This window comes from Coregonus lavaretus (genome assembly GCF_964263955.1).
Source record: "Coregonus lavaretus genome assembly, chromosome: 3".
Classification (NCBI taxonomy): domain Eukaryota; kingdom Metazoa; phylum Chordata; class Actinopteri; order Salmoniformes; family Salmonidae; genus Coregonus; species Coregonus lavaretus.
In genome coordinates, this window is record NC_139990.1 from 70,518,772 (window position 1) to 70,540,952 (window position 22,181).

At 41.8% G+C, this 22,181-nt stretch overlaps 2 protein-coding genes across 8 annotated transcripts in view; both read right to left on the reverse strand.

Annotated features, from left to right (window-relative positions):
- Positions 1 to 887: 887 nt before the first annotated feature.
- On the reverse strand, positions 888 to 20,567 carry LOC311113983 (myelin basic protein-like; the record flags this gene model as incomplete). 7 transcript variants are annotated; one of them, XM_084157141.1, is made up of 7 exons in its annotated part: positions 888 to 2,526; positions 5,243 to 5,261; positions 5,457 to 5,540; positions 6,779 to 6,808; positions 7,124 to 7,150; positions 7,744 to 7,839; positions 20,263 to 20,567. In XM_084157141.1, the coding sequence occupies 6 exons, from the start codon at positions 20,374 to 20,376 to the stop codon at positions 5,259 to 5,261; spliced, it is 354 nt and encodes a 117-aa protein (XP_084013267.1). In that variant the 3' UTR covers positions 888 to 2,526; positions 5,243 to 5,258. The 7 variants fall into 7 exon arrangements, with proteins under 7 accessions (XP_084013267.1, XP_084013269.1, XP_084013270.1 ...); XM_084157143.1 differs by having other exon boundaries at positions 5,457 to 5,531; positions 20,263 to 20,558; XM_084157144.1 differs by lacking the exon at positions 6,779 to 6,808 and having other exon boundaries at positions 5,457 to 5,531; positions 20,263 to 20,555.
- LOC311113977 (myelin basic protein-like) overlaps positions 18,125 to 22,181 on the reverse strand; it is a 54,383-nt gene continuing 50,326 nt past the window's right edge. Inside the window, exon 4 of the mRNA XM_084157137.1 lies at positions 18,125 to 20,787. Coding sequence (XP_084013263.1) covers positions 20,489 to 20,787 — 299 coding nt within the window. The 3' untranslated portion in view covers positions 18,125 to 20,488. The remainder of the gene's footprint in view (positions 20,788 to 22,181) is intronic.

Sequence of the window (22,181 nt, forward strand, 5' to 3'; positions counted from 1 at the left end):
TGTTGCATGAAATTGTAATTTAGTTGTAAGCTTTTGCACAGCCATTTTGTAATCTGATATTTTATTTTGCAATGTAAATAGTGTATGATAGATTGCATATATTTTTGGATTCCTTTTCAAATCGGTTGTGAACGAGAGTTCCTTTTTTGTCAATTGCTGAACCAGTTTACAGACTATAAGCTGACTATAAAAGTGTTTTTGTTTTTTTGGCAGGAATGTATTTTGTAATGTTGAAAACTATTTAATTAATAAAACCAGTCATTTTTTACAGATATAATGTGTGCCAATTGTTTTAGAAATAATTTGTGTGAAGTTGATTGCATTTCATCTATGTTTGATTTTATGTGATAAGTAAAGATCTCAGTATGTCTCTGCATCATGAAAAACATCATGAAAAACCTTGTATCTAGAAAAGGCAATTGAAAAATCCATTGCCACATATAGGGACAAAAATGGGTTTTGACTATCTTTCATTAGTCCCAGAGTTATTAAACTTTCACAGCATATGGAAAAGCATGGCTACTTTCAACTTCTATAAAAACAAATGTCTCTTCCACCACATTGAGGCATTAAGTTCCTCTCCTTGATTATGCAATTATTGACCAAACACAATTATTCTTCGAACCAGGAGTGAGAAGCAACTCTGTCATGAGTCTTTCATTTTTTACATTATACATTTTAGTCATTTAGCAGACGCTCTTATCCAGAGCGACTTACAGTTAGTGAGTGCATACATTTTCATACGACATAATGACCTGACCTAAACAAAGATGGATACCGCAACAGAGTTGAATGTTTCATCACTTCTTGTACCCTACACCTGCAAGTTACTGCATGTGTGTACACTACTTTTAAACTTCTATCAAACAACACAACCAGAGACCCATAACGGTTTTATGATTTTTAATTCCTTTATTTCTTTTTTCAAGTTATTAAGTAGCTGGTTGTACATCTTTTTAATTCAGATACAACAATGAGGGTCTCAAGAGTTTCATTTACATTCATTCACAGGACCCATACAAAAACGCGCACACACACATTAAGACGTGGGTGAGGGGCGACGGGGGCAGGCAGAGTATGCTACAGATTACACACGTTTGTTTTTATACAAATGGAGGAAAGACACTTTGGTGTGGGGGTATTGGACAGTACAGTGGCAGTAATAAGCAGTTTATGCAACTCCTCGTTCGTGCCTTGGTCAACGAACTCCACGTCCTCTATCCATCTTCATCTTTTTTTAAGAACATTTATGCTTTTATACAGTTAAATAACGAGCACCTTTATGACAGTGTTGGTCTTTTAATATCCACAGAGTAAACACAGCACATTGTTTTTGGCAGTCAGAAATGGCATTGCTTCAGCTAGCTGTTTTTTATTCATATTTTGTGCAGTGCTTTGATAGATATATAAAGCAAGAGACACTTAAGACAGAGAAGACTACAGAATCTAGACTACACTAATGGGGAAAGGGTCTGAATCTGTCATCCCGTTGGAAATGCCATGATTGTGGCAGGTCCAGCGTGAGCTTGGTTTCAGAGCAGTCAGTGTCTGCTTTTCAAGGGTCAAAACAGTGCACTTCAGAAGAATCTCTGTTATATCTGGATGGGAAAACTCCCAATACCATACACATTAGTGTCTTAATCAATCTACATGTGCTGAAAAACAATATCAGAAATGATAACATTATCCATTGATTTCTACAATTCAGTGGATACTACAGACAGAGACTTTTAGTAGGTTAACAACTTTCAGTAGCTCGATGTCATTTTACCACCGAATGTCACAGGTAGCCATAGACCCTAATGTAAAAACATGGAAGGACAGCAACACTTAAGACAGGACACTTACACTGATGATACAGGAGGGTAGACATACAAACACATGACCAACTGGCCATCACAACAACACATGCAAGCTGAGTAAGACCATGCTTAGCTATGAATTCATATCAGGATGTACAGAAATGGGAGAGTGGGTGTGGTTTGGGGGAAACGACAAAGACAAGAATGACAAGACAGATAACCACTCGTTTCTGAACCAGAACCAGACCTGCTCACACTTTCACAACCACAAGCGGTCAGGGCCAGGTCTGTTGGACCTAAGCTACTTCAGCCAGGTCTGGTCCAGTTAGCCAGCCTTGTTAGACAGCTCTATACAGACAGACAGAAATAGAAATGAAGACACAGGTAGTGTAGCGCTACGACGGGTCTTTTAGGCTGTAAGGGGGTTCTGGATGACTTCAGTGACAGTTCACATCCAAGATGGCTGCACGGGAGGGAGGAGCGGGGGCGGGGGCACAGATTGTGTCGCTATATCTAACAGCCGGGTGCGGTGGGGAGGCATTTGAGTTATAAAAATGTTAGAAAAAGTGTTAGAAAAGCAGGGAGAGGTGTGTGAGTCTAGACAAAGATCTGTTTTTTTATCTTCTTTGTTTTCCCCCACTTGTGTCCCTTTTCTTGACATCTGCCCTTGTGCTCTTGAAAGGGGACCTCATTTTTTGGGTAGAGACCCAGTCCGGCTTGCGCCCTGCAAGAGAGAGAGAGAGACGAAACACATCATCAGGAAACGGACTGTTTTTGTCATTTGCTAACGATGCTCACTAAAGGGACCTGCTAATTACAGTCTGACACAAATGTCCAGCTGTATATTGCCGTAGGAGGGTAACACAGTCTATGTGGCCTTGAGCATTGTGTACTATTGTTTTGTTAGAATAGGTGGGTGAGTTCTAGGCCTACATTATTTACATAGTTTATTTTGTGAATTCTTGGCTGTGCCCTAAAAAGAAACATCTCCCAGTTCTAATTTGCATGTTGGGGCCAAAACTGATCAATGATGTGTTCTACTGTGTTCACCAAGCTGCATTTTTTCGTGGGGATATAAAAGTGGGAGAAAGAGGGGAAGATTGGAACGAAACAAAGATTATACAAATTAGACAATTCTTTGGGGAGAACGATTGGAATGAATATAATCCATAACATACAAAGCCTTTAAATCTCTTAAAACAAAAGGATATGGGAGGAAACGGGCCAAGCTCTGAGCCATTCTTACAGCAATTTGAGCTGAAAATCATTATCGGTTCGAAACTAATTAGAATGCAGTACCAGAACTGGAGAATGGAAAACACCAAACAAATGAAAACAAAACATTTGAAATAAAAGGCTGTCCCCCCCCCCCAAAGCAGATAATGATTAAAGATAGAGGAATCAGAAGCGCTAGATATGGTGGCTTTAGCTTAACGCCAATTAGGCAGAGAGATTGTGGGGAAACAAGCTATTAGCAAGAGAAGATTGGTGTACTTTACCCACACATTTGTATATGTAATCATCTTCTACATCATCTTTTAGTTTCATAATGCTATATAGTCCAGCTAGCAAAGACACCATGCAGGGAAAATGTAGTCTCTAAAATATACAGATACTCTAAACATTTTGAAAAGTCTACTTTTAAAAAGTCTCCCCTCTAGGGTATGATGAAGATGACTGTGCTTGGTTGCCTTGCTGATCAACACACCCACTGTGAGTGCACTGACTGCACCTATAGGAACATCAGCTTCCTGTGCCTATTCTGCCTAATTAAAATAACTGTATCTGAAGCTTGGGCCAGACTGGCTAATTAAAACTCTGCCAGTAACCTCCGGAGCATGTCCCAGAGATTAGCATTCACCATGCCATGTTGAGAAAGATAAACGGAGAGCGTAAGAGAAGGAGAGTGACAGACAGACAGAGGCAGAGACAGAGAAAGAGAGGCGGAGACCAAAAGAGAGAGGCAGAGAGAGATACAATAGAGACAGAGAAGAGAGCCAAAAAGTGACAAAGACAGGCAGAGACCGAGATGGGGAGAGAGAGACATAAAGAGAGATACAGAGACAGAAAGACAGAGGCAGAGACAGAAAGAAATCCGTTTCAGTGTGCCATGGCTCTACCAAGGACATTGTCCCTCTCTACTGTCGGGGAGCGTGTCAGCTGTTTCTGACAGGTTGTGAAGGGAATGTACTGCTTAAGTACTGTATCAGTACTGCTCCAGTTCAGAGCCTGTCACCTCACAGCGGGAGCAGAGGGAGAAACGTGGCCTGGTATAAACAATAAGCAAAACTGTTGAGTCAGGGAGAGTCTGTACATTTTAGATGCTGCTGATTGTGGCAAAAATATCTCAAATCTCATACGGAGGGTATACTCTCTGTCCAAACACCTCAGTCCTCTGTTTGAGATGCACACATTGGGGTACTGTGCTGCTCCCCTGAAAGCCAGGAAGTATTCACTCAAGTGTATATAAGTGTGTCTGCCCTGCCTTGATGTGTGGCCTACTGCGTCGGAGAAAGACGTCTTGTATAAGTCTGTCTGCAGTAATACATCCCAGTATCGTATACAGGGTATACCAATGCATGAACCAGATGGTCAATGTAATTAAAAGTGCAATGTCCTAGTTGTAGAAAGAATGAATGGCATTGCTTCTATAATAGCTTGGCTTACCTGACGGTGTGTTTGCAGTCGCATAAGCCATCGGCAAAGTGAGCAAAGCTACCACATGCCACAATTGTAATGTTATACATGTCCCATTGCAGTTAGCAGAGCTCTTAGAACAGCCATTAAGAGTACGCAGGACTCCTATCCCTAAAGCTTGCTCCTAAGCAATTTATTTCACAGCCCCGTGTAGGCCCACAGGTGCAACATCACTGCCTGCAATTAAGCAGCCGATTATGTTAGGTGCTACAAAAATAGCATTACCTTTACATTTTAGTCATTTAGCAGACGCTCTTATCCAGAGCGACTTACAGTTAGTGAGTGCATACATTATTTTTTAAATACTGGCCCCCGTGGGAATCGAACCCACAACCCTGGTGTTGCAAACGCCATGTTCTACCAACTGAGCTACAAACCTGCCGGCCATTACCTCCCCTACCCTGGACGACGCTGGGCCAATTGTGCGCCGCCCCATGGGTCTCCCGGTCGCGGCCGGCTACGACAGAGCCTGGATTCAAACCAGGATCTCTAGTGGCACAGCTAGCACTGCGATGCAGTGCCTTAGACCACTGCGCCACTCTTTGACATCAAACTGCACTCTTTAACGCATGAAGCCTGTAGCATCAGCCAGACACTGTAATTACCACTGTCTAGAGACTGTCTCAAGGTGCTGGTGGTATGATAGGCAATGGAAGGTGTCACCTAAGCCTATCAACGTTGAATAAATGCATAGCAAGTAAGAGTAAATATATATTGTCGCTCATGACTCATCAGCTACTCACTGAATGCTGGGTATCATCACTGAGGTGAAAGAAGAAGAGAGAGACAGAAGGGAGGAATAAAAGAGAAGGAAAGAGCCCATCAAGTGCACATTCTGGAATTAGTCTCAATAACATACAAAGTGAATTATATAATTAGATATTCCCTTTTTATGTTATTGTAAAAGACAGATTAGAGAGTTTTTGTCACTTAAAAATGGGTGGCGTTTTTGTTTACCATTTTGAATATCTTGGACAGGGTTCCACTGTCCCCTGCACCGGCCTTCTTCGCCTTAGCGGATCCTGTTGACTTCTGAGACCCCTGGAAGAGAGCAGGGATGAGGTAAGACACTGGGAGACATTGTTGTTGTCAGTTAGCATGGTGGCCCAGTCAGTGTGTGCTTTTGCCAACTCATCTCTGTGTTTGTTCATCGAAATGATTTACTAATGGCTAAAAAGCGGCATCACATGTACATATCCTACGCGGGTATTGCATGGCTGTTTAGTACAAAACAATGTTTTCTGATAATATCCTGTTGCATCAAAACAATAGAAGCGATAGCCTTGTCCCCAGGTTCAACTGAGAGCCAGCAGGTGACGAGGTTATAGAAGAGATGGCTACAACACAACCAGCCTGGATCAAAAAGTGGCTCATTTGTGGTGGCATTGAAGCAGTGGAGCAAATCAATCTGAGTCAAAGTGGAAGTGCTTCACTTAAGCACTTTCTAAATCAAAACATTTGAAATTCAATCTCAGTAACAGCTGAGCTTTGGCTGCTCTGACTCTCACAGGGGGATTAGACTGAACTGTTCAAGTAAAACTCCAATAAACATACACAAGGATGAATTAAATGGTGGGGAGGAACACTTCAACGTGTTATTTAAAGATCCCTTACCTCAGAGAAGAGCTTTAAAGGTCTCATCCCTTATCACTCGGTTATTTTACCCCCACACAGTGTTAGCTGTTATGTGTGACTCATAACACCCACAACACACACACACACCAACACCACACACTCACACACTGGAATGGAGTCAATGGAATGGTATCAAACATGTGGTTTCCATGTGGTTGATACCATTCCATTGAATCCATTCCAGGCATTGCTATGAGCTGTCCTCCCCTCAGCAGCCTCCACTGACACACATACACACAGAGACATACAGAGACACACACAAAGACACAAACGCATGTACACACACACACATGCATGCACGGTCGTACACACACACAGGGGCCAAGAGAAGAGGACGAGACTTCAGCAGGGCGAATAAGAAAAGGTAGGATTAAGCTGCTGGTTATCATATCGAAAGGGAAAAACGACTTCAGCAAATAAAGAACTGGATATTCAATTGAGCCAGAGGCGGAGAGCTTGCCAAACAAAACCACTCAAAACGTAATTTAATCAAAGAGAAAAACTGATGAGGGCATTATGCATGTACTGTATGCATGGATTACAACAAGCTCTCAAGCCTTAAAATGGCTACAGAATATACTGTTTAAGGAACGGCCTGGGATTTTTCTCTTCGTTTTCTTTAGCTGTAGCGTTTAACCACGTACCAGGCCTAGTTTCGCAGTCATTGCCGTCCACTGGACAAGGACATGTAAGAGACAGAGACAGGGAATAGACAGTAGTGAGACACAGGGGCGAGGAGAGGAAAGTTAAACACAAGTCTTACTCAGAGAAAAGGCAGTGCAGCAAGAAGAGAGTCCACATCCAGGGAAGAGCAGAGTAAGGCAGACGCTCGCGTCATCAGAGAGAGCACAGATTCAGTGACATACAGTACACGACATTCAGTGACGTCACATGTTAACAAAGCCAAATACACAATCACATCCAAAGACTAAAACAATCTTCAACTCCTCTATTGGACAATATTGACAAAGAGTAAGATAAATGCTCACCCTAGACTTAGGAGGGGCAGGGGACACCTGAGGGGAGAGAGTGACACAGACCTTTAGAAATACAATAGATGAGGGTATTTCTCATTACATTTTAGTCATTTAACAGACACTCTTATCCAGAGCGACTTACAGGAGCAATTAGGGTTAAGTGCCTTGCTAAAGATTTTTCACCTAGTTGGCTCAGGGATTCAAACCAGTGACCTTTCGCTTACTGGCCTAAAGCTCTTTCTACTGCTAGGCTACCTGCTCTTAACCGCTAGGCTTCCTGCTCTTAACCGCTAGGCTTCCTGCTCTTAACCGCTAGGCTTCCTGCTCTTAACCGCTAGGCTTCCTGCTCTTAACCGCTAGGCTTCCTGCTCTTAACCGCTAGGCTTCCTGCTCTTAACCGCTAGGCTTCCTGCTCTTAACCGCTAGGCTTCCTGTTCATAACCGCTAGGCTTCCTGCTCTTAACCGCTAGGCTTCCTGCTCTTAACCGCTAGGCTTCCTGCTCTTAACCGCTAGGCTTCCTGCTCTTAACCGCTAGGCTTCCTGTTCTTAACTGGTAGGCTACCTGTCGCCCTCATATCAACAAGTCAAACATCAACAGTAGTAGGCAAACTATGCAAATGGGGTGACTCACGATCGTTCTGAAGAGGCGCACAACAGCGTTCTCCCCACCCTTAGGGGCTGCCTTGGCAGGTCTGGCTGGAGAGGAGGACAGGCCACGGAAAGAACCCTGGAGGAAATGGAGGGAGGGGTGGAAGAAGGAAAGGAGGGAGATATGGAAGAAGGAAAGGAGAGAGGGGTGGAAGAAGGAAAGAAGAGAGGGATGGAAGAAGGAAAGAAGAGAGGGGTGGAAGAAGGAAAGGAGGGAGGGGTGGAAGAAGGAAAGGAGGGAGGGGTGGAAGAAGGAAAGGAGGGAGGGGTGGAAGAAGGAAAGGAGGGAGGGGTGGAAGAAGGAAAGGAGGGAGGGGTGGAAGAAGGAAAGGAGGGAGGGGTGGAAGAAGGAAAGGAGGGAGGGGTGGAAGAAGGAAAGGAGGGAGGGGTGGAAGAAGGAAAGGAGGGAGGGGTGGAAGAACATTATAAAGGCACAGCCGGATTACATATAGCCCAACACAACATAACAATAAAGTGTGCTCCCTGAACCAGACCAGGCTCTACTCTGGCTCCACTCTCCAGTTCCTGAAAGGTGTTACCATTGGAAACAGCTGGTGGCATATTGCCAAACACCAGGGAAGCTGGAGCACATTTCCTGGGGCTGTAGAACGGCTTCTTCTTCAGATGGAGAGACTAGCTGGGGAGCTCTTACCATCACAGAGGACCTGAGATAAGCTATCTTGAGTCATTCACAGCAGACTGACGTAGCTGCCCACAGATGACGCCCATCCAAAACTAATTAAAACTGAAAATAAGTGATTAGAAACTAACTGGATGAAGGAATTATAAATACATGAATAAAATCAGTAAGAAATGTTTTGGATCTTTGCAAAGTGCGGTAAATATCAACACTAAATGCTGTTGAAGGGGAAGTTAAGTAGAGATCAATACAATGAAGTTGTACTTCAGACAAACAAACCTTTAGAGGGTTGGATAGGGATGAATGTAAAATGAGCTCTACATCTCATTCTCCTGAACTTGAATACATAGCATCCCCTCTCTCTCTCTCACAATAGGCTCTAACATGTACTTTGCAGACACACACAGCTGGGACCTTAATTATAATGGTGTGATTCTGAAATGATTCATCGTCATTTTCTCAATAATAACCCTGATTATTCCGTCGGCTATTTAGGGGTTATGTTTGTGAATAACATCCTTTGATATAGCGAAACCCATTTCTTCCTAATGTGCCTCTCTCTCTGTGGTATTTTGTGGAGTGAGGGTACCTTTATGCCCCCATTAATGTCAGTGAGTGAAGAGAGTAAAGAGACTGAACTTTACCGAAATGAGAGGGCAAACTTTCACCCGTGTCCATCATTCACATTATAATCCACTCGTTAATGCTCCAATTGCATGTCATTCACTGTCTTTGTTGCCCATATATGGATGGATGGTTGGATGGATGCAGACTCATGCAGACAATGACCTAAGTAAATAAATACATTACCATAGAAAATGTGTTTGTGCTTATGAGCATTATACTCTCCAATAAATAGGTATCTAACGCGGAGGACCAGAGGTAATTTAGAATATATCAAACTAAGCGTATCATTCTACTGGAAGTGGATGATAATATCCAACACATTTATGAATACAGATGATGCTCAGTAGAATAGCCAGGCAGCACGGGTGTTGGTTGGTCAGCTTGTTCCCTATGAGCAAAAGACATTGAAAAGACGTTTGTTTCAACCAAAAAGTGCTCACTGGGTTTGTGCTGGAGCTGGTACAGGTGAATTAATCCCACTGCTTGTTGTTGTGAAGAACTGATCTGCCTCACAGCTGCGACCGGATGACTCAACGGTTATTATGTCCCAGCAGCTCTGTCACCAAGATGGAGGCAACTGGTCTGCGTCCCAAATGGCACCCTGTTCCCTATATAGTGCACTGCCTTTGACCAAAGCCCATCAAAAGTAGTGTACTATATAAGGAATATGGTGCCATTTGGGACTCAGTCCGAGGGGTTGATTACTGATAGCCATTGCAGAACCCTGTCCACAGTTGATTAGGAATTATTTATTTTGAACATTGACTTGAGGTCTCAAGTGCACATTGTCACATCAAAGTGATGAACTACACACATCAGAAGTTCCAGTTATGTTCCCACTAAGTACAGTTCCAGAGATTGAGCAGCCTGAGAGAGAGTGTTAGGAAGAGAAAGTGGAGGGAGAGAAGTAGAGTGAGAGAGACATTGAAAGACAGGGGTAAGACAGGCAAAGAGTTAGTAAAAGAGGAATAGACGTGAAGAGGGAGAGGTGCTCAGTAGTGATTTCAGTGTTGCCTCGGGTTTGTCTAGACCAATTAGACCAAAAATTATACAGTACTGTATGTCACATCACGTTGGCATTTTAGCTGATTCAGATTATTTTGTAAAGTATTGTTCTGTGGAGGTTTTAGGACTCTAGGAGTCACAGGATGTTGGTGGCACCTTAATTGTGGAGAACCGGCTTGTGGTAATGACTGGATCGGAATCAGTGGAATGGTATCAAATACATCAAACACATGGTTTCTAGGTGTTTGATGCCATTCCATTTGCTCTGTTCCATTATTATTAGCTGTTCTCCCCTCAGCAGCCTCCTATACTAGGAGTAAAAGGTCATTCAAAATGCATCAGGGATTCAGGCAATAGTTCTGAAAGTAAAACATATTATTTTTTTATTCAACTTTTTTTTTTCAGAACACCGACAAGTCAGTAAATCCTCTCTACCTTATTTTGCATTGAGTAATCCTAAATTCTGAATTTAGAATCCGTTTTGATTTATTTGTAAAGAAGGATCACAATATTTAGTTATGAACTTCACGTCCTTTACTGAATCATGTTGCATTGGATGTTGTCAGTATAGGTTTTAATTTTCCAACACAAGAGGAGTGTTCAAAGGACAACGGGATTCTGACGCAAGGAGGGTCCTTTCAGGATAGAGCAGAGCAGGGGATTGTTGCGTAGGGTGGGAGAGAGGAAGGGATGGAGGGAATGTTCTCCTCTCTCTGTTTGATGTTTGAAGTGTTTGAGAGATAAGTGTGTGTTCCTGGCGTGGACCACATTGTCATTTGCCCACAATTCAGACTTCACAATGTAGCTGTGCTCATTCCACAGCGAAAAAGAAAAACAACAAAAAATTTCCACACTGTCATGAAGCTGCAAAGCCTGTTTCATCCTCAACATTCATGATTGAATTTACATAACAATAGATGTCCAGTCATCATTTCTAAACTCAGCTAGCTGCAAGCATGGCAGCCCAGCCGTGATAGAGAATGTTCGATAACACTTCATTTGACACTTCACTCTCCCATTAACACGTCAAGTGTCGTTTCACTATGAATTTTGGTCTACCATTTTATGACACCCCTGACATAGAGGCTGTTATCCAGGGGTGCTAGGTCAGTACAATCATAATGCAAAACGTTACCTCTATCATGACAATAGGAATGGATTTGACACCAGATTACACCTTCATGTTAATGTCACAGTGACGTGTCAAATAAAGTGTAACCAACGGTTTCCTGCAGTGAAGAACAAGGTCACCTAGACCCAGGTAGAGAGAGTATTCAGGACTCATAGGACACCTCCTATATTTAATTACAGTCGAACCTCTCTCCTCAGACGTGCAGGAGGTCAAACCTGGACAGACGCTGATTCCTTCAAAAATGGATCACGGTCAATCATTTATTCTGGAATAAATGAATTGTAATAATGTATAATTTATTAAGGAGCAGGAGGTTGGTGGGCCACATCCTATCCTATTGAGACAGTGTGTGAGTTATTGTGGACACACAAAAATCACAAACCGCCCACTGTCAAATAAACAGATCTTACCCACAATAGGTGAAACATCCATAAACCATACATTAAAATGATGTACAGTGGGGAAAAAAAGTATTTAGTCAGCCACCAATTGTGCAAGTTCTCCCACTTAAAAAGATGAGAGAGGCCTGTAATTTTCATCATAGGTACACGTCAACTATGACAGACAAATTGAGAAAAAAAATCCAGAAAATCACATTGTAGGATTTTTTATTAATTTATTTGCAAATTATGGTGGAAAATAAGTATTTGGTCACCTACAAACAAGCAAGATTTCTGGCTCTCACAGAACTGTAACTTCTTCTTTAAGAGGCTCCTCTGTCCTCCACTCGTTACCTGTATTAATGGCACCTGTTTGAACTTGTTATCAGTATAAAAGACACCGGTCCACAACCTCAAACAGTCACACTCCAAACTCCACTATGGCCAAGACCAAAGAGCTGTCAAAGGACACCAGAAACAAAATTGTAGACCTGCACCAGGCTGGGAAGACTGAATCTGCAATAGGTAAGCAGCTTGGTTTGAAGAAATCAACCGTGGGAGCAATTATTAGGAAATGAAAGACATACAAGACCACTGATAATCTCCCTCGATCTGGGGCTCCACGCAAGATCTCACCCCGTGGGGTCAAAATGATCACAAGAACGGTGAGCAAAAATCCCAGAACCACACGGGGGACCTAGTGAATGACCTGCAGAGAGCTGGGACCAAAGTAACCAAGCCTACCATCAGTAACACACTACGCCGCCAGGGACTCAAATCCTGCAGTGCCAGACGTGTCCCCCTGCTTAAGCCAGTACATGTCCAGGGCTGTCTGAAGTTTGCTAGAGTGCATTTGGATGATCCAGAAGAGGATTGGGAGAATGTCATATGGTCAGATGAAACCAAAATAGAACTTTTTGGTAAAAACTCAACTCGTCGTGTTTGGAGGACACAGAATGCTGAGTTGCATCCAAAGAACACCATACCTACTGTGAAGCATGGGGGTGGAAACATCATGCTTTGGGGCTGTTTTTCTGCAAAGGGACCAGGACGACTGATCCGTGTAAAGGAAAGAATGAATGGGGCCATGTATCGTGAGATTTTGAGTGAAAACCTCCTTCCATCAGCAAGGGCATTGAAGATGAAACGTGGCTGGGTCTTTCAGCATGACAATGATCCCAAACACACCGCCCGGGCAACGAAGGAGTGGCTTCGTAAGAAACATTTCAAGGTCCTGGAGTGGCCTAGCCAGTCTCCATATCTCAACCCCATAGAAAATCTTTGGAGGGAGTTGAAAGTCCGTGTTGCCCAGCGACAGCCCCAAAACATCACTGCTCTAGAGGAGATCTGCATGGAGGAATGGGCCAAAATACCAGCAACAGTGTGTGAAAACCTTGTGAAGACTTACAGAAAACGTTTGACCTGTGTCATTGCCAACAAAGGGTATATAACAAAGTATTGAGAAACTTTTGTTATTGACCAAATACTTATTTTCCACCATAATTTGCAAATAAATTCATAAAAAATCCTACAATGTGATTTTCTGGATTTTTTTTTCTCATTTTGTCCGTCATAGTTGACGTGTACCTATGATGAAAATTACAGGCCTCTCTCATCTTTTTAAGTGGGAGAACATGCACAATTGGTGACTGACTAAATACTTTTTCCCCCCACTGTATATACAGTGCATGCTCCTTCTCAATCCATCACAGCTTCACATTTGACTTGGATTTGATTGATCACAAAGAACAATGTCCGTCAGTGTCATAACTGACAACTCGCCGATTGGTTAATAAGACTCACCGGCTGCAGATCCACTAGACACTGAGTGACTCCTACTTTGGAGTGAAATCTACTGTAACAGTTCGTAGTCTCAGGAGGACAGACTTTTTGAAGTACTTCTACTGCCAGATGACCTCTTCAGTTGTCTCTGTGCTGCAACTTCTCCAACTATTTAGGGGAAGCTAGCAGGAATTGGACAACTACCTCATGGGGTCGACAGTTTAAAACAAAGTGTCATATTAGAAAGCAGTGGAGCTCTAGGTCATTCCCTAACATTGACAACAATAACAAGACAAAGTTGGAGACTACAATCTACTAAACCATAGTTGAACTGGTTCTTTACCATCCAAAACCAGGGTACTGGACCTAACGTCTAGTGAGACCTAGCTCTTGACTTTTGACAGTGCTTATCTTACAGTGCCAGTTGAAAGTAAGGCTATAGTAGGTATGCTCTACACTCCTCCGTTCTCATCAAATCTGGATCCTAAAACAAACAAAACACAAACTACACCACTATCTGACATGAATGTCAAATAAATGTAGTGCTCAGAGGAAGTTCAGATTATTTGTCTTGTCCTTGTTTCACTCTCAATAGGAACACTTTAGAATAAATGCAAATGAGACTGCACTAACTTGACTCTGGCTATCTCTATTAATGTCTTCGATTTTGTAAAATATACACATTGAAAAATTAAGAACAAGGTAGCATTGACTCTTTGATTTTGGACCATGAGGCACATCTAATGAATTCATTGAGAAGTAGCATCTCATTGGCAATTCCAGTCCACTCATTCATATTCAGTTATGAATGAAAATACTTCCCAGGAGGTCTCCAAAAAGTGAGACAGACAACAAAGTGAGACAGACAAAGTGAGACAGACAACAAAGTGAGACAGACAAAGTGAGACAGACTTTCTTGTTTTCATTTTGTATTAAACTGTTGTTTTATCCTGATGTACTATATATTGATAAGCTTTCCAAGATGTTCAATTAAAAAGCAATTCCCAAAATACTTTCAATTAAAAAAGCATCAAATACAAATGTGACTGAAATATAATTTTCTGTTGAATAAAAGTGATAAGGCAGACAGTACTAAGATGAATTTCCAAAATAAAGAATTCAGCAAATTAACCTGGTCACAGATCTGTTAATGCTGTCTTGTCAAATCCTATGGTCATTGTCATGCCAAACATGATTACCTTCTCACTGTGTCCATCAATGACAGCATGATCAGATATGGAGATTGAGGTGAGGCCAGACTGTTACAACAATTATAGGAGTTGGCTAAGAAAGCGCAGATAGATCTGGGACCAGGGTGTCAGTCATTCTTTCATCTGCGGCCAAGGAACAAGACATTGGCCCATATTTTACATGGCCTTAAGCTACTTAATACAAGCTGAGCTAAGAGTAAGCCTCATATTTCCATTAAGTCTACACAACACTTCTCCCAGCATTGTCTAGACAAGTATGCTGTTACTGCAGAGTGCAGTTTTATCCAGTCAAGAAGTGAAAAGACAAATCAATTGGGAATAGTACATTCCATTTCCTCTACAACTGGGCCAGTTTCTCCATTGGCTATTCCTAGCATAGACCACCTCAACCCAGCATGAGAGGTTTCTCCTCAAGCTAGCCTGGATCGAAACTGAAATGTCAGTCAATGTCACTGACTGAGAGCATACAATGTGAAAATCAGCAATAACCACATTGTATGCGCAAATCAGTGTGAAAATGTCCAGTTATGTTTTTGTTCCAAACATTCTGTGGTGTGACTGCACCTGTTATTAGCAGAATAGTTAGAAGGACATACATTGTACTGTTGCATCAGAGGAGGGTTATTAAAAGTGACATTACATAATAAAAACAACAACAATACAAAAGCATAACAAACACTGCTCAGGGTGGGTGTTGTTAAGATAGTTTAATCAAGCCATTTATCCAAAAGCTCAGAACAGGATCAGGTTAGGAACAGATGTTGGCCATTACAATTCACAGGATATACAAACAAAATTACAAGCATCGGTTGGATAGCTCAAAGCATTACAAAAGGGATCAGAGAATAAGATCTATAGATCCACCCTGGGATCAAACAGACCCCCCCCCCCACACACACACACACACAGTTCCTGACAGGGGAAAGGAAGACCTGGGTTCAAATACTATTTGAACTCTTTAAAATACTTTTAGCGTTTGCTCTAGTCTGCCTAGAGTTCCAGATGTGCAGGGTTTGCACTTTTGCGACTATTCTATTGGCTCCATTGCACCAGGCAAGCTCAATCAAGCCCAGCTGAAGTATTTGAAATTATTTTAAATAGTATTTGAACCAGGTCTGGGTAAAAGACACCAGTGAACCTGAGCGGTGCTCCATCTAGCTGGCGGGAGGAGTTCAGCTCTTAGAAGCTTTTTGGCCAAGACACTGGGGTTGGGTTAGTCCGGGTATCAGTTTGCTTCTGCTATCATGACACTCCTTGTCATGCACATTTTTTTTTTTAGATGTTTGTCATGATGGCACGAACAGACTGGTTCCCAGGCCAAGGATGAGTGCAAAACGTTTTGGCTTCTGAATCATAAACTGTTGTTGTACTCAAACATTCTTCAGGCTATCGGGTCCTAGTTCCGACAAAGTTACCCAATAGACCCCATATTTTAATTGGCTTATTTTGATGACATGGGGTTCAGTTTCATGGTGACTGCACATAGACACTCAGTTATCCATCAAATTAGTCTAATAAGGTCTTTCCCATTCTGAATAATATGGATTACCAATCAGCTTTGACAGGTAACAAATTGGCTTAAGTTCCTGAGGTTAAACCAGTTGTCTTTGTTTTTGGTGATATCTTTACAATTTCTTAAAATAAATATGACATCTCCATGCAGATTCCCATTAACTAGTTTCAAACCAGGATCAACTAATTAAAAGACAAAAAATACAGGTGAAACCAAGACAAGAATGTACAACAGAAAGAGCTAATTCCAGTTTGTGAAAGGATCAATGGCTCAATAGTGAACGTTCATATCTGTCAACAACAGTAGCCCTTTCCTGCAGTCAAATGACCTAGTGGCCTCATGGGTGGAATTGTATTCATATTTTTCATAATTTCATAATTAATAAACATAATTATTTATTTATTTGACAAAATGTCAGTCTGAGTGAGGTGTATACTTTTGTTTCAAAGTAGATTTTTTAAAGACTACCAAGAAACGCTGTGACCCTGATTTAGCCCACTGCAGTAAAAGGTTAAAGGGCAATTCTACCACTTTTCAACTTGCTGTTCATTATCTCCAGCACACTACCAGTGGCTACATATGTGAAAACAGCTCATTTCAACTTTTTGTAGAAACAAATATAAAGTCAATAAGTTCTACCCAATGACATCAACAAAAACATAAAAAATTGTGATTTTCAAACACTATGAGATTCGTGGTGACATGGGGAGCTAGCAACTTGTTGCAGGTTTAGAAAATCACCGTTTTTTAAAAATATTAATCCTACCCTGTGACCCTGAGAAGCATTTAAAATATGTAGGACCTATCTTCTTATTTTTTAACCACAGATCATAGAAACACACTGTTTTTACATATGTAGACACTGGTTTGGTGCTGGAGATAATTAATATGAGGTTCCCATACCAGTTGAAGGCAACTATACATGTATGACTCAAACATGCTCAAGGGTACACAGTGACAACATTTGATACAGTATTCTACATAGTATTCTTTCACCACTGTAATGGATATGGCCACTAATGCTGAGTTTCTAAGGAAAATATAGCATTGAAAACGTCATAACTATTTTATGTTTTGTTATAAACTATATTTATAAGATTAAAGGCCCAGTGCAGTCAAAAATGTGACTTTCCTGTGTTTTATATACACTCAGTGTACAAAACATTAGGAACACCTGCTCTTTCCATGACATATACTGACCAGGTGAATCCAGCTGAAAGCTATGATCCCTTATTGATGTCACTTGTTAAATCCACTCCATTCAGTGTAGATGAAAGGGAGGTGATAGGTTAAAGAAGGATTTCTCAGCCTTGAGACTATTGAGACATGGATTGTAGTATGTGTGCCATTCAGAGGGTGAATGGGCAAGACAAAATATTTAAGTGCCTTTGAACAGGATTTGGTAGTAGGTGCCAGGCACACCGGTTTGAGTATGTCAAGAACTGCAACGCTGCTGGGTTTTTCACACTCAACAGCTTCCTGTGTGTATCAAGAATGGTCCACCACCCAAAGGACATCCAGCCAACTTGACACAACTGTGGGAACCATTGGAGTCAACATGGGCCAGCATCCCTGTGGAACACTTTCGACACCTTGTAGAGTCCATGCCCCGACGAATTGAGGCTGTTCTGAGGGCAAAAGGGGGTGCAACTCAAAATTAGGAAGGTGTTTCCACACTATGAGGTTAGAATAATACTGTGAAAATTATGACAATTCCCTTTTAGTGTAAGAGCTGTTTGAAAAGACAGCCTGTAATGTAAGCCTGTTTTGGTGGGATCACCAGGCGGTAAATTAGTTAATAGACGAATAAGAAAGAGAGTTCCAAACCTCTCTGCCAATAACAGCTAGTTTTCCCCTCCCCACTCAGACCACTCCCACAGAGTCCTAGCTAAATTCTTGCTTGATAAATTGCTCTTTGCTAAGAAGCTATTTTTGTTTATTTTTGACAATTTTAATTGAAAACAATCACAGTAAGGTACATGACTGTTACCCAGATATGATTTGATATTAGATTAAAAAACAGCTACATTGGACCTTTAAGATTTCATATTTTTTTACCAGTTTTTTCCTTTTTCAAACTTTGATCATTGCAGAAAACAATATTCTGCTCGAGGCAACAGAGTTAGGTGGGACACTCCTACGCATCATATATTGGAAATACAAATACTTATTAGACATCTGAAGGCAACCCCTTGGTAAAAACATAAATATTTGTCATGTTTCCTTTAGTCATAAACTAACTCCTCTGATGTAGAAAACAACTGACGATTTCCTGAAAGAGCAGAAAGAGGCGACAATGAAATTCAAACATCCCCGTCAAAAACAGATCAAATAGATAGAAAACAAAAAGCAAATACTGCCTCAAACTCAAACACAGTATTTTTACAATAATTTTGTTCATTCAAATTTGACCGGCAAAACACTGACATTTTCACACGTGGCAGATATGTTTTAGTAGTACATTTCAATTATGTTTAAAACGTGAAATAATCTGATTTAGTATGCACACAACCAAATCATTTCGAAACAAATAAAAAACGGCTAAAATTACTTTTTATTTTGTCCTCTCTGAAGTTGTTATAAGGCTTGGGAGAATGCATATTGTTGAGACTGTTCCGACCTCATTCTGCAACCTATTGGATCATCATCTGAAACTACCATTCACCTCTCTGAACCAATGAGGAATTAACTCCTAATCCCCAGAGTGGACTGAAACAGAGCTGGACAACAAAACAGAGTTGGACTCTCTCTTCAATACACTGTACCAACTTCAACACATAACTCTGTTGAAATGTACAGTAAGCTGTGTTTTAGACTTTGCTTTGCTTCCAAAGTTGACAACTGATACACAAACAGTGCCAAGCTGACTGAAATGTGCACTGCAATGGGTTGGCATATCGATCTTTATCTACATCCCAGGTCACCAGCTCAAGGAGAGGCTTTGGGATTTAGCATTAGCATATCACAGAGATATAGAGAGAGCGAGACAAACGAGGCAATGTGGGCTCAACTATTCTCACTTTACCGCAACAGTTATCCACACACACCTGTGTCCAGGTAGCTCAGTTGGTAGAGCATGGCGCTTGCTACGCCAGGATAGTGGGTTCAATTCCCGGGACCACCCATACTTAAAATGTATATACGCATGTCTGTAAATTGCTTTGGATGAAAGCGTCTGCTAAATTACATATATTATCTGAACCTGCTCTCCAACTACACAACGCAGCATCTTGAATTCTTCACAAACCCATATAGGATAAGGATTAGCCTAGATAAATGGGTTTATACATGGTATATTATTTATGTTGGATTATGTACAATATTATGGGATAGAGCTGCTTTGTAAAGATGGAGAGTGAGAGAATCCTAGTCGAAGACTCTCTCCACACCCGATGGAGGTCCATGCAAGGCATTTAGGATATAGTTCTCCACCATGGACTATCCACAGTTAAAATGGCTAACAACTAGAGTCAGAAATCAGGAAAATTGGTAGCATAATAATTTCAAATTTGAGCTTCAATCATAACAGTCTCTCCCAAAATACATCCAAGTAAGGGTGTTGACATTTATACCAATTTCCCCATGAAATCTCCCGAATCGTTACTCTCTCTTAAAAATACCTGATAAAACAACTTTAAAATGGCTCCAGTTTTAGATATATTTATGAGTTAAGCATACAGTATATTCAGAATGAAAGCAAACACACATTTAAATGGAACAATTCAATCATTCACTTGTACTGTACCACAACTATGACCATATAAGTACCGCAGATGCTTTGAAGCTTTAACTGAAATAAAATGTCAAATATGACATTTTAATGAAAGAACCACGATAAAATAACAATTACAAAACAATTATTCCAATGACTTTAAGTCATAGCCTCTTTGCGCTACACCAATCTCAAACCACACCCAAATCAGTTCTCCATGTCTAAATGTAGCTTTCAATGCCATTCATTCGCAAATAAGCACATTTCAGGAGAATGTCATTAACTTTGGTACATCACATGAAAAAAATAGACAAAAATTAAATAAAATCTAAGCAAATTGAAACAAAAACTTGTGACAAATTCTTGCAGCTCACAATCTGCCAAAATCACAAATCAGACATCAGTCCCTCAACTTAAGACTGGAAGAGTGAACACAAAAATTAACCATGGTACTTTAGAGGTGTATCTTTAAAACAAATCAAACTCTCCCCTTTCCTCACCTTGCTCTTCCTTTTCTTGTCCCCTCCAAAGAAGTTCCCAATTTGATCCATAAGGCCAGGGGCCTTCTTTTTCCTTCCCAGGCTAGACAGTCCAGAGGAGCTTGCAGTTGCCATGTCAGTGGTTTGGGTTGGATAGTGCTGCTAGTATCTCTGTAAGTGGGGTTCTGTCTCTCAGGTGAGAGCGAAGGGGGTATTAAGAGAGAGAAAGGAGAGCAAAGAAACAAACTTAGTCTAGATCCTGATCCTCTGAACCACACTCTGATCCCGCTCCGCTGTGCTCTTGGATGGTCTGTAGCTCATCCGATTCAGAAGGGCGGTCTTTGAAGGTGTTGTCCTCGCGGCCCGGGGCATCTCGGGAGAAGAGGCGGACCAGGTGGGGGCGTGGCACGGCGCTATCGTCAGCATCAGCTGTGCTGGCTTCGTTCCAGGAGCTGCTGGGCCCCTCAGCGCCCGTGGAGTCAGTCACCGCCGCCGCCTTCTCAGAGGGGCAGCCATTGTTCGGGTTCACATCTGCCTCATCCAGGCCTGCGCAGAAACAACAAGGGTTATCTATTGGACTATGGGCCTGCATGGCGCACAAGGGCCCTGCACAATGGGGCCCTTTGACAAGACCCTGCTCTTTCTGCCAGAGAAACTCAACAGAGAAAGGATCCTGAGTGACATGCCCTGTAATAGACCCAGAACATGGATAAAATACATAGCTAGGAGATTATTGCAACTGGGAAAACCATACATTGTTAGCAAGGGTCATTACCTACTATCAAAACGGTTTCACAGTGTCTCCTCCTCAGTCCATGCCAAAAGGTCTTTACAGTTATAATACTGTATAAAAGTAACATAGCACACACATATCCTTCCCCAAGCCCAATAGCTCTCTTGGAATGATAATGGCATACTTTCCACATTCCTGTACAGAACTCATTTTACCAGGTAAGTTGACTGAGAAAACATTCTCATTTATAGCAATGACCTAGGGAATAGTTACAAGGGAGAGGAAGGAATAAGCTGGGGATGATTGGGAATTTAGTCAGGACACAGGGGTTAAGTGCCATGGGATCTTTAGTGACCACAGAGAGTCAGGACACCCGCTTAACGTCCCACCTGAAAGACGGCACCCTACACAGGGCAATGTCCCCAATCACTGCCCTGGGGTATTGGGATAAAATATTTTTTAGACCAGAGGAAAAAGTGCCTCCTACTGGCCCTCCAACACCACTTCCAGCAGCATCTGGTCTCCCATCCAGGGACCGACCAGGACCAACCTTGCTTAGCTTCAGAGGCAAGCCAGCAGTGGGATGCAGGGTGGTACTCATATCCCTAGGTCAGCCATTTGTCATTGAATGTCCAATGCTGAAATGCTAATTCACACGTTTCTCCATTTGTTTTCCACATGTGCGAATGGACCCAAACGGACACTATGGCCATCAGTGTGATGCTGAGATCTACGGCATTAACTGTAACTTATCCCCTCTGACAGAAGCCACCATGCTAGCTAGCTCCCGGAGCACAGGGCATGCAGTGCAGCGCTCCCTGAAGAACAATGCAGACACTATACTGGACGAAATGGTGTAGAAAAAACACCAGGGGAATCTGCATGCTAATATTTCGTCAACAGTGGCCTATTGTCAGAGCTGCATAGTTATTTCTGTGGGACAGAGAGGCTAGTGTCACTAAAATAACTCCTATAAGTATGGATTTTCAATCCGATGCACGGTGACACTTATCTGATGCCTGAGCAACTGCAAGGCAGGCAGGCGTTGGCTTGAGCCGGTTTGAGCAGATCATTGGGTTTGAGAAAGACCTCAACAGTAACTCAAAATGGATCAACAAGGCGTTCAGATGGAAGGATATTACTGCATTTAGAATTGGGTAAAAAAATAAGAACATTGCAATTTGGAGAACCAAACCGAACGTCAAGA